The sequence below is a fragment of the Pseudopodoces humilis genome, chromosome 1 (assembly GCF_049639895.1).
Source record: "Pseudopodoces humilis isolate 2021_Gansu_Grassland_sample_001 chromosome 1, ASM4963989v1, whole genome shotgun sequence".
Classification (NCBI taxonomy): Eukaryota; Metazoa; Chordata; class Aves; order Passeriformes; family Paridae; genus Pseudopodoces; species Pseudopodoces humilis.
The window spans coordinates 109,719,172-109,732,920 of record NC_142200.1 but is presented as its reverse complement, the minus strand read 5'-3'; the positions used below and the strand labels follow the sequence as shown (position 1 = coordinate 109,732,920).

Here is a 13,749-nt window from a genome sequence, read left to right as displayed (position 1 = left end):
CACAAGAATGACACAAACATATTAATATTTGAGGTCTTGTCTTCTGCAGCCAGGCCGGGATCAAGCCCTTTAGGTTTCTATTCTCAGCCTTGGGCCAAGATTCATGGCTTAAAAGCACAAAGATAAAAATTTCAGTCTGTGTAGCAGGATGATAAGTTATATCTTCAAGTAAGGATGCAACTTATATATGAGTGTAAGAAAAACCCTGAAATTCTCCTCTGTTTATACAGCACGAGTGCCAGTTTGTATAAACAGTCACAGTGGTACTTTTGTCTGTGTTATGGAAATGGTTTTTTACAGCCCAAACAGCTGCTTTTAGTTTTAAAGAATAATTGCTGCTGGCTTTCTTGTTTATACAAGAAGCAGCAGCTTCAAGTTTACTAGCTAACACAAACAGTAACACTAGAGAACTCGAATACACAAGCCTATTTTCAATGAATTCTCTTATCAATCTATCCTCCCGAATATCTCAACTAGGCAGGCAGCCACTGACAGAACAACCAACCTACGTTTTTAAAGACAGTTACTTTATTGCTAAATGTTGTCTTCTTCGTTACCAGGCTGGTCCTTTTTTGTCAGACACACCAAGCAAATCAGAGCTTTCTACAAGCCTGATTCAAAGTAAGAGGCTATAAAAATTGAGAGATACTAAGTGCAATAAATGTCCTTTCAGTTACATTTCAAGGCTATATGCATCATTGAAATTGTAGCTAATAGCTAGCAAGAGTCAAGTACAATTAGAAAGGGAAGAAAGAGCCCTTCATGATTGTAAGGAGAAATGAACTATCTGTTAAAAAAATGCATCAATTGCGAATTTCTGCATTCAAAATTGGAAATCAGTTGCAAAACAGTAAGAGTAATTTGCTTATTAGGAAATTTTCCAGTGGTAAAATTAGTCATCAAAATAAAATATCAGTGAAATTAGATTATTTTCCACTAAGAATTAAGAAAGAATAAACATCATCTGCTTGGAATGGGCTAAATCCAGCTGATCCCATATTCCAGTAGGAACCCCAAGGTGTCTTCACGTGCTACGAATGTCAGAGAGACTTTTGCCCACACATCACTCATTAGAATTAAATTTGTCCTTACAAGCCCTTTTGCATAAAGTTTTTGAAGAAAAATCATTGTATGCACAATAACCTAAATATGATAATGACTTTTTTTGTTTAAATGATGAATTATTTTCCAAAGCATCCTGTGAGAAAGGAAAAAGAAATGTTTAAGTATTGCTTACAACAACTGACAGAAATAGCTGGCAAAGTATCTTTCCTCTATATTTACCTCTCTGTGTAAAAGTACTTGTGGTGATACTTGTAAACCTCAGTTAGAGGGTTCAATTGCCATAGTATTCACTGACTTCCAAAGTTAGGAAAGCACCATTAAAATTTGTTTACAATTTATGAGTTTCTGCAGAGTGTTACAAATCTAACAATTTAAGACCACAAATACCGAGACTGCAGGAAGAACTCCTTCTCCTTCAGCAGAGGGAGAAATCCCTGTCAGTTATAGGTGACAATTCCTGACAAATGGGATTATGCCCTTCAAGGTAGATTTGTGAGCAAACAAAAAGTTCTGCATGAGCAAGACTCAGTGACTGGAGTAAAGCTGTCCTCATAGTGTTTTAGCTGCACCAATAGCTCAAAAACATTGTACCTAGTGCATTTATCATCATTGCCTGAAGGAGCATGAGGCTTAGCGTGTCAGAGAGAAACTACAGGAGGGAAAATAAAAATAAGGTCCTATCTTGAGGCTTTTCTTCCTTTCCTATTTCTATCTGAAATTTCACATGTCTGAAATCAAATTACAAGTGTGTAATTTTGTAAATTTACAAATCCTTAAGGCATAAACAGAAAACCAATAGGATTAGAATTTAATATGTTGACATTTAAATCCCAGGCTATAGTGCCTTGTGCTAGATGTACAGCCTATTTACATGGTTAGCTCTTTGAGGAAGCAAGTTTAATCAGTTTTAACCCATATGTGCCTCAAAACACTACTAACAAAAAGCAAAATTTACATCACAATTTTCAAGTTTGGGAAAATGAAAGTTAGAAAAATTGGAATTCAAGAAAATACCTATGAATAGATATCATAAAATAAATAACTTAATCAAAATGGCCTCATCTTTGATACAAAACTAATTAGCTATTTCAGTAGGTTTCTCTTCAGTGTTATTCCTCCATTAATGATATACAATTGCTATAAAAAACTAGGATATTAAAGTCAAAATCCAATTTTATAATCCATATTATTATTAATCACCTAAAGTATGTCTTTTAAGAAAAACAAAGAAACAAACCCTCAATTCTACCACTGATCTTTTAAAATGTGAGTATTTTTAAGATCCAGCTAAGTCAGTATTTCTGAGTATTTATTTTTGTTTTCAATAGCACTACAGTTACTAATAAAGGTGTTGCATGTAAGATGACTCAACCACACAGAAAACAGCAAAAGGGCAGGGAAAAGGAATAAAAAAAAGAGAGGCTCTCACTAAGTTACACAGAGCTTTAGTGTCACAGGACCATAGTTTAAGAGCTTAGAAAACAACTGTATCAGTACTCATATCCCTGAATCCCAATTCCCTCTAAGAAAGAATGCAACAAATACCACCATTCCATACAGACCTTTCCTTTTCTCTTACTTACAAATTTGGCATCCTTGCCAAATTATTTCTTTTGAGGTTAACATTTCCTGAGGTGCTTATATTTTTCACTCATTTTAATTCTGCATCTTTATTAATAATGCTGGGCCAGCAACACGTTGAATTCAAACATTTGTTTTAAACATATTTCAAAGAATGCTTGCACACTACGGCTAATAAAGTTTTAGGCTGCCATGGGACACACCTATTTAATGGCCCAGAGATAGCGCAAATCCATGATAGAACAATGATGAAAATGAGGAGTCCCTAGAGGTGCATCTTATAACCAGTATTTTGCAACACTGGAAAATACAGGGATATTAGCACACTGCAGTTTTGACCACTAGCTAAATAATCTAAAAAACTTGTCAAATATTTGCCCGTTTAATTTGGTTGTTTAAGCATCAGAGCAAAAGATTTCAAGGACTTTTGTTGTGGTCCTTGCTTTTAGAGTAATAAAAACTAATTTCTGCTATTTCTTTCAACTTCTGGCAAAAATTATACTCTGAATAGTTTTATCAATGCTAAGTATGCTTTGCCTTATATTTGCTGTAGCATGGCACCTTTCTCTGCAACTTGCTTATTGGCTAGCCAATCCCTAAGAGAATCAACAATGGCCAGAATTTAAAATTAGGATGCTTTTGACAACCACTCCATGACTTCAGATTCCGTAACAACATAAATCTATGTGGGTAGGAACAATCTCAACACTGCTGTCAGTCTAAGCTCTCTTCAGAGGTTAATTCCAGCTCACTTTTCACAAATTAATGGATTTCCTCAACATATTAAATGATTTAATGTCAATAATTTACATCAGCCAAGCTTACAATGCCTTAAAACATTTCTTCTAAACAAAGCTTTAAAGCAAAATGTAAAAATCATCATTGTATCATTAAATACACGAAAAAGTTTGATTGCCTGCACACTTCTGGAGAAGTCACATATTCCAGCCCAGCCCACTAGGAGCACTTTTGCCATCCAGCTCCAAATGTGTTCATCATTTCCTCTGACTTCATCAGCTGCACACAACTGTGTGCTTTACGACTGGAGAGGCCAAGTGGAGACACAAAGAGAACAACCTGGGCTGAACACGTCATCCATTCCCCCCCTTGTACAATGTAAAACACATTATTTGCATTAGCTTTCTTATCCCTTTGTTTGCAGCAAAACTAGACCCACATTTCCAAGGAACATTTCCTCCACTCCCTAGTTCTATGCTGTCACTGGGTCTTGATCTTATCAAGCGCATGAAAGCCAGTTTATTTTGGTACACAGTTTATTATTCTAGCAATGGCATCTGTATTTCCTCCAAACCAGAAGCTATTTCACTAGCCTATTTTATTTCAATAGTATTTTCAACTCTTCATTTTTTCACAGCCATGGTTATGAAGAAGCTCAGTATCATGTGTCTTTGAAAATGTTATCACTTACAAAACACACAAATTCACAGATATGGCATACTGGGATATAAACTAATCCAACAGCAGAGCTATAGCAAACATGCACTACCCTTCAATTAATTTTAATTGTATTTCAGTCCTTAAAAAGTGAGGAAATGCCTCTACACTTGTCATCTGGTATCTCAGTATTAGATATCTAGTATGGAAATGTTAGGACAGCTGAAGTAGAGATTCAAAGGGTGTTTCTTTGATAGTATGCAGCTCTTTTCCATATGTGAATTTCATGCTGTTTTCATTCATGTGCTGTTTTACTAGATCATTTCTCTTCAGCCAGCAACAGCATTATGGCACTACTGCATGGATGGACCAGGTATTTTACTTCTTTACACAGCACTTTAAAAATATATAAATAGTTTTACAATTATGTTTCATTCTTTTGCAACTGTAATTTGTTAATAGATTGCTAGAGGTTTAACAGAAAATCATGTCTGCTTTGTACTCAGGCAATCAATCAATCAAAGTGTCTTTCATTGAGTAATACTCCCAATATAAAAATTAAACAAGTATCCATCCAAACTGATCTGACTGCCTCTAAAAACTATACCCACATGGCTAAGAGAGTGAAAAAACTCTAAAACTTGAACACTCAAACAAGCTCTAATTTGCAAATGAGTTTGGAAAAAAATCACAGCATCGAAAAATCAGAAGGAGAGTTGCATAGCTAACCCTGTATTTGGGCACTTCACACCTGGACTCAGCTATACCACCTTTTATAAAACTTCATCACAATCAGCTCTGAAGATGAATCATGATTATCCAATATACCATAGGAGCCCTGAGTCACTCATACATGTGCAAACTATGCCTTCCAATATTCAGAACACAGGTGTGTGATTTTAAACTCATTGTTCCCAAAGGACAACGACACACACAAGAAATTGGACAGCAAATTCTCGAGTCTGGCATCTTAGGTCCAGTCCACTTTGCTGATGCAGCGAAGACAGTAAGAAAGAGAACTGCCTCATAGCAAAAGCAAAGCAGTTAAATGACCACAGGGAACTACATTTTACTATTGTCACTGTTCTTTATGTTCTGGAGATTGTCCGCCTGACAATCTCTCTGACATTTGCTTAATTGACTATGCTTTGATCTATTTGGTAGGGACACAGCATTTTCTTAAGAGAAGTAAGATTCTTTTTCCCCAAACTGGAACTTTTATCCATATTCACACTGAAGAATAAAGGAACAGTGATGTTCTTCATTCTACAATAAGTAAAACTTCTGACAGCTGCAGGAAATCAGGATTCAAAGTAACATGATTTTCAGGGAACTATCTAAGATTCTTGACAGGATGACAATCTAGTTTGTAAGTTTTGTGAAAGACTACCACCAGATTGGTCCAGATTTCATCACAAAAAAATTAAGATACTCAAAATACTGCTTATGTGTTCAGGCAATTTGCAGAAAGCACCTCTGAGCAGTCTTTTCTTTCGCTGTACATGGAAAACTTCACGTCTGCTAGTATATGCTATGACAGTTTTTATTTTAGCAGTACAGAACAACTCCATCTAGGTTACACTCAGTACAATTCAGCAAAACTCCATCCTTCCATTTTCTGTCAAATTCAACACTGAAAGATAAATGCATCTGTATTTTAATAAGACATGGGATCCTCCCCTTTCTGCATTGAGTCCTCCAAGTGCCTTAACTATATTTCAATTCAATAAATTGCATATACACCTACATCTCAGAAAAAAAAAAATTCCAGGAAAATCATAACTAAGCTTCATTTTTTATCAGAGAATAACCTTTATGGAATATGCTAGCATTGGCATAAAAAATACTGTAATTTACTGGTACTGACAGTATTCCAGATGCTCAAGTAGCCTCCCATATCTAAAAAAATCCATGTTCAACTTTTAAAACCATAATGAAAATGCAGTATAAATCAATCTGACAAAAGGACTAATTATGGGAGCCCAACTAGGAAGTGTTTTGGAATACCACTAGTTTTAAAAGCCATTTACAGTTAAAATGTTACTAAATAATTGCTTTACATAAATGCCACTTTGTATGGAAAGCCAAACAAATCGTAACAGCTTGCTTCGCCTTGCCATTATTCTTAGGTGTATTTATTATAAGTTACTAGAAGACATGCAAAGTGCATGCCAGATGAGAACTCTGTATTTATAGCACACTAAGTCAGTCAGCAAACACAATCTACTAAAAATAGCCCCGATGGTATGCAGCACACCCACCTTTCGGGGACTGTGCACAGGCTGTGGTGGTCTGATTCTGAGACAGAGCAGACTAGCAAGAAAATACCCAGCTAGGTCACTTCCCGAGGAAGACAACTGAGAGTGATAAGAGTCAAATCCCACACAACACTTGGTATTCTGCTTGGCAGGCAGTCAGACACCTCGAGCCCTGCGAAATTTTCCTGCGTGCCTCCTGATCTCTCCAGGTCAATACTATTCCATTTCCATGAAGAAAATAGAAGCACGTCCTGAGTGAAAGGGAGAACCAGCCACATTTGTTCTATGGCTTACCCTCCCATTTTTGTAAGCATCAGGAATTTGAAGCCTACCAAACAAGAGGTCAAAGACCTCTGGATGCACACTAAGACATCCTCATGAAAGTCATGATGATCATTTACAAAGGAAAGGTGGTCCTGGGAGCACAAGCACTTGTTTATAGGGAATATCCATCCAGATAGTAAACAACAAAAACCACTCTCCTAGATGCTTAAGATATGTGGTTCTGGTTTTACTCAGGTAGTTGTGGTTTTATACAAGTTGTTTTCTTTCGACTGGAAAGATGCACATCTTTAAAGATGATCCAAAATAGAAACTCCAAGAACTCAAGGATTTCTCACTTTCTTTTCACATGTTAAACATCTGCAAGACCAACATGCTCCATTACCACAGTAAATGAACTCAATCTGTCCAAATGACCATACACCTCTCCTGAAACTAATTAATGGGTATTAATTAACTAAGGTATTAATGGGCACTGCAGAAAAATCTTGAAAATAATATAAAATTGGTTGCATGCAAATAGCAAGGAAAACCTACCCACAAATTTTCACAACGTTATTCAAAACTTTAAAGTTTCCTGCAAGGCTAAGAGAGCAATTCAAGAACATCTGCATGATGAAGTTTTCCATAAGCAGCTGGCAAGAACAGGGGAGGAGAAGTTACCCAAACAAATGCATAGGCAACATGTTTTAAAAATAGTTTTGAGTTTCTACCAGCGACAAAAGGCTTTCTTTATGAGACAAAGAAATTACTTGGGAGGTTGTTGGAGACTAGTATGCAATTATATGACAGAACATGAGGAGAGACACTTTATCAGAATATCAGGGTTGCATAGGTATTCAGAAGACATTAAATAAGAGGAAGGCCTTTGTTTGAACTGGCACAGCAAAGGTTCAATAAGGTATTATCACTACCTTGATAGCCAAAAGAAATATTTATATATGCCATTACAATTAGGCTGTTTCCTTTTCCTCAGACAGTTACCTATTTACATTTCTCCTGCAAATGCAGTGCTGCCATTTCTTATTATTTGGCTTCTCCTAAACCTTTTTGTTCACCAAGCAGGAAGAGGGGGGGGGAAAAAAAAAAAGCCTTTCAAAGATCCCCTATCACTCACCTCAGTCTTTACTTCACTGCCCCAAGCAACTCATCATCACAGAGACTGGTCTCCAACTGAAGGAAATGAAAGATGACTCCCAGGGACTTCATGAGTGCCACCAGAAGTCTCAAACAGTCCTTCTTTTAGCTCGATTTGTCCAAACACTTAACGTATGAGACTAAAAGCACTCTCTTGACTGAGTTGGAGGAGGTGACTGGTGGTGTTGGATTTTTTGCTGCTTTTTCTTGTCCCTGACTCAGGAGGGTTTGCACCTCTGCTGCCAAACCGCAAACTGTATATTGCCCACTTAATGTACACAGGCAAAGAGAAGCCAAACTAAACACTGGAACAGTGAGACTCTACAAAGGGACTGGATTCCTCAAATGCATCAGTCAGAACAGACCTTCTGAAGCTCATTATCAATAGGCTTATCTTTGGACTGCTCTCCTAGAACAATGGATTTTTCAATCTGTGTTTTGGTGAAGGGGATCATAATGTATTTACAAAATCCTCCATATCTTCAGAGAGTGCAAAAGTGACTCTTTCACTCTGGAGTAAATTCACTGATATAACTGAACATATCTATTCCCCTGCTCCCACCATCCCAACAGTCCTGCTGCAAGGCACACTTCCCAACCTTTCTCCAATTCAGGGGACAAAGACCTCTTGAGTGTCTCTTTGGCTGGCAAAAGGGGAGCAGCATTAAGTCTGAAGTGTTTCAGAGTTCCGTAATTTCTCAAAGCAATAGTACTTGTGTCATACTGAAAGAGAAGGGCAACAAAGTGACCAAAAGACAGTTGAACTTCAAAAATATATCCAAAATGTATCATATAACTAAACAGTTCTGATGGGAAACAAAACAAGATGTGGCCTTCTAGGCATTGTGAAATACGTCTAAAAAACTCCTCTTAGAATTCACATAATTCTTGTATTTTTATCTGCTTCCCACAATCCAACTAGGAATTCAGATTCCTGAATTCATGAATCTGAGGCATTCATAAACTTTCTTTTATAGAATGAAGAATTCATTAATTACTTCTACTAATTATTATTACAAACAGATGCTACTATAATATACCTACAAGGTTCTACCCATACTCTGTTATGTACATTCCGTAGCTGGTGATAAATCCTGCACTGTAAAGTACTTAATAAAAAAAGTCTGATCATTATTTGGCTTACAGAGAACGTAACAAACTTCCTTCTCCTAATAAAGCTGAACAGATGCAACTTAATCTCCAAATCATTACTCCCAATCTTGACATGAAGGCTGCTAACAGCAGTATCTGACAACACTATATATTTAAAAATCCATCTATAAAAACATCATATAAAATTGTATATGGCCACATACAACACAAACAGATTTTATGTAATACCTGTACAGTCTCTGCTCAATCATCTTGAAAGAAGAACTCATGTGAACATTTAAAAAACTCAATATATTTGAGTTTCAGCTATCTTCAGCTGAATTTTAATATATTATTCCCTAAGAGACTCTTAATGACAAAACAGAGTTTAAAGGCATTACTGTCTTATAACAACATTCCCAAATTTGAACATCAGAAGGATACTTATTATACTAGGTGTTTTCGCCAATAATTCTCCCAGTTGTGACCTCCCAGAAACAGGAACATAAACACGAAGAAGGTTCTGAGGAGCTGTCAACACTGTAAGTGGTGGAAGTAACATATCACCAGCTCCCCAAAGCAAAGACCATCCCAAAAGTCCATTTTTAGCTGAACCAATTGCATCACTGACACCAACAAGCTATATTGTAACTACAGTGGTAGCTTTGCTGCAGTGCTGATGGGTATGAAATCTCTAAAAACGCAGTGGAAAAACTGATGTGAATCTGGCCCCATGATCCTCAGGGCCAACTCTTCTACACATAACAGAAGGTAAGAATATTTACTTTGGGGCTGGAGGAGAGGGGAAGTCCCATTCACTGAGGAACGGAGCAGGGAAACTACTGGTCAAAATTCCCGATAAGTGTTATCACCTGAAAGGAAGCTGGAACTTGGCACTGTGTTGCAATAAAACTCTTGAATGTCACACACAGGTTTGGCCTCTCTGGGAGTGCCGTAAGATCTTACGGAATTTGGGTCTCACTCTACTTAATGCCCTAAGCCTACTTCGGGCATGCTCTCAGCACAAAGTTAAACACACACACACATACATATATATATTTTTTGTGAGACCAAGGCCCTGATTATTGAGTGAACTGAACTCTTCCCGAGATGAGACAAAGCTACACAGCAGTATTTACTCCACTGTATGAGGTTCATAAAAGTGCCTTAGCCTGAGGTCAGATGGGAACACGAGACTTTCACTGTCAGGAAAGGCTGTTAGTACAACAGGTCCTCCTAAAGGAGCATAGGCAATAACTGAACATACTTCCCAATACTTTAACATAATTTTTATATTCTCATTCAAATGGTGTACTAACAAGCTTAGTATAGATTAAAGCACGTTTCATCAGAGGGTTAATATTTATACATTACTTCAGCATGCAAAACAGCTCAGTAAAAGTGACAATAGAGTGTAATTCACTAATGGCAAATTAATTACAGTAATTTAACAAATGCAACACCCACGTGTCACTGACTGACGAAGCCAAGCAGTATGCCTAAAAACATAAATAGCTGGAGATTTGGTTCAACTTACAGAAGGTATTCTTGTTCTTCTATTTTATTTTAATTTTCACAGAATTGCTATGCTAATCCTCACAATTAATTTTAGCAGCTTTCAGGATAAAAATAAATAATTCAGCTAATTTGCAAGTTACAAAACAAGGGAGGGGACTTCAAGCATGCTCAAGATACGTAAGATAAATGCCAGATACCACACCTAGACAAGCTTGAGCTAGTTACCATCAGGACAAAAACAATCCTTCAAGTTATTTTTCAGAATGCTGATGCTATTAATGGATGTTCTCCAGTTGGACTACTTTTTCCAAGCATGTAGTTATTACAAGGAATCAAGAAAACACAAAGTATGCAACTAGAAAAGGATGGCAATACTGAGTGTGATGTGGAATAATGTATCATCAACATCACAAAATATTGAATTGGAAGAAAGATGCTTCAAGTGAGGCCTTCTTCACAGGTGTTGCAGTATTATGATTAAGCAGTTATTCATCCCACTAAGATACACTGCCTTTATGTGGTCACAAGATAGTCATGGATCTATTTGCTTCTTCACTAAAAATCTTACTTTAAACTTGCCATTTATACTCCTAACATATGGCAGCCCTTATTTATTAGTGAGCAGATGAAGACAGTGTACCCCTCCTGGCACTTCTCCCGCACCGGTAAACGCAACAAGCTTTGCATCACTCCAAGGACAAAGTACGGTGTGGTACAGCAATTAAAAAATTATTACATGCCATGGAAAAGTAAGATCAAATTCAGAGTTATTCTGAAGAGAATGTCCTGCATCTGAATACAGCTGCCTAGGTTATTAATCCTCATCACTTCATTTACATTTAATCCACTCCCTCCTGACACCAAGGCAAGTTGCAGTACAGCATTTAAGCAAGGAGGGGGTAGGAAAAAGTTTCGCCTTTGAGCAACCATTGGATACACATTCTAATGATTCCCTTGTGCTTAGCACGAGCTGTACAATACTCCGTGATGGTGCACCATTTCATCACTGGACGAAACATGTGCACCTTCCTCCCTCTCAAGGTACTTTGATGCTGTAACGAGTATCCTTGCAACAAAGCCTGTCGAGCAGTTTGGTACCATGAGAATAGTTATGTTTTCTATCTTAGAGGAAAATATTATTTTATTACAATAGGGTTTGACAGCTTTCTGTTAATGTTCAACCGCTGGGACGAGGCAGTTTGAGATATAGGAAGCAACAGCTACGCTGTCTTAAGGTCGCCAGAGGCGGCAGGCCATGTGCCAGAAACCTCGTGTACCCTGCGAGGGTCAGGCTGCAGACAAAGCTTTGGGGTATTACGTTTATATAGATATATATATTTATAGCTATATATATTTATGTATGTATTAAAAATACCAGTTGAAAACTACATCCATTACAAAATAAAACTTGCATATTGTTTGACCTATATGAACAGCCTTTAGAATGAGCAGTACTTAAAGGAGGCAGCAACTTTGAACGCAGCTGACAACTAACAAGTTGATTTTCAGCTTCACGGTAAAAAATACAGGCAGTAAAATGCTCGTCCTATACAGCCAAATTAACCTCGGTAGCGCAAGTCAGACAAAAAAAAAATTATAACGTGCTCCACGTTTAATGTGCTTCTCAAAGGGCCTCATCTCCCTGACTATTTGAGAGTTTAGCCGAGTGTTGCTCCTGCCTCAAGAGCACATGTGCCCATCCTCAAGGCTACCGGTGCTGCAAGCCTGTACTCCAGCGGCAGGGACAGCTATCCGGCTCTGCCAACCTCTTAGAGGGTGCATTAACAAAGAAACTTACTTTAACTTCTGTTTTTCTGTACGACTTTCTGAACAGAATACTCGAGAACTCAGAAAGAGGAACAATCATCAGCCACACATTAATCAGTGCCTAAAGAGGGGTTTGGTCCGATTTTAGAATAAACGGCGGAGACACATGATCCAATTAAATTCTAATTATGTAAGTAGTAGGCAAGAGTATTTACACAGGCACTGATTACAGCTATTAGAGTCTAAAGTCGCCGGCCGGAGAGGCTCTGCTTCCTCCCCGCCGCCGGGCTCGTTTCATTTTTAACCTCCCTTTTCACAGCTCTCCGTACAGACAATAGGAGACGCCGGCTCGAGAGCCCGGTCTCCAAACCCAGACGCCAGCCTGGAGGAGCCGCAGCTCTCCCTGGAGTGATGATTCATTACCCGTCCCACCTCAGAGCCGGGGAAAGACACCCCCCCTCCCACACCCCATCCCACCGCCCACAACCCCGGCCCCGCAGCCCCGCAGCAACCCTCCCGCCCCGCCGGTGTCCCTTACCTCCGAACAGGTGCGGCGAGAGGTGCGCGGGCAGCGAGCCGATCACTAGCCGGGGCGCGCCGGAGGAGCCGCCGCCGCCGCCCCCCGCGGGCCGCTCCCGGCCGCCTTCCTCCGGGGTGCTGCTGACCGAGTCCTGCGAGCCGTAGGGGCCGCTGCTGTGGGGGATGTTGAAGGCGGACTGCGCCGCCCGGGCCCCGGAGGCCGTGCCCCCGCCCAGGGACCTGCTCCGGGGTGCCGACCCCGCGGCACTCGCCGCCGCCGCCGCCGCTCCTCCGGCCGGCGCGGCCGCCGCGCCGCCGGGGGCAGCGTGGGGCGCCGCCGCCAGGGGCGCGGAGCGCCCGCCGCCGCCTGCCGAGCGCCCGCCGGTCCCGTTAGCGCCGCCGCCGCCGCCGCTGCTGCTGCTGCTCGAGGAAGGCAAATCCCCGCCCGAGTACGCCCGGGTGCGGCCATTGGCGGCGGTGGGGCTGCTCTGCTTCGCGCCCATGGTCCCGCCGCCGCCTGGCGCTGCCCGGTGCCCTTCGCCGCCGCCTTCCCCGCGGCGCCCAGGGGTGGTGGTGGCAGTCCGGCCCCGGCGGGGGCGATCCGAGGAGCGGGTCGCGTCGGGGAGGGGGGAGAGGGAGCGCCGGGGGAGGGGGACGGGTCGCTCGGTGGGTCGGTGTGGAGAGGGGAGAGCCGTCCACCGGGGACCGGCTCAGCTGCCGGCCCCGCCCCGGCCGCTGCTGGGGGGACAGGGGCGCCACCATGGGCTGCCCGGGACGGAGCAGGCTTCCGCCGCGCTGCCGTTCGGCCCCGCCGCCGCCGCTGCTGCTGCTGCTGTGCCCGCCGCCGCCGAGACCGCCACCGCCATCCTCCTCCCCGTTCGCCGCCGCTGAGCCCTGTGCGGGGCACCGGCGGCCGCAGCGCCGCCGAGGCCGCTCGCTCGCCCGCGGCGCGCCGTGCCTGTGCCGAGGAGGCGGGAGGGGGCGGGCACCCCGCCCCAGGCGCTCCTCTAACGCGTCGCCATGCTGGGGGCGGCACCAGCGGGCGGGATGGGGAGCGGTTACGGCGGGCGGGGGCCGCCGCCTCGCCTCCCCTCCCGCGCCCAGCGGGAGACCGGCCCCCGGCGGCGGCGCAACG

General features: G+C 41.6%; 1 protein-coding gene across 2 annotated transcripts in view; it reads right to left on the bottom strand.

Moving 5' to 3' along the window:
* Positions 1-13,319, bottom strand: part of ZNRF2 (zinc and ring finger 2) — a 57,564-nt gene extending 44,245 nt beyond the window's left edge. For both annotated transcript variants that reach the window (XR_015773883.1, XM_005518992.3), the window contains exon 1: positions 12,634-13,319. Coding sequence is in view for 1 of the 2 variants with exons in the window: in XM_005518992.3 (XP_005519049.2) it covers positions 12,634-13,117 (484 nt within the window). In the remaining variant the exon portion in view is untranslated. The remainder of the gene's footprint in view (positions 1-12,633) is intronic.
* Between the last annotated feature and the right edge of the window lie 430 nt (positions 13,320-13,749).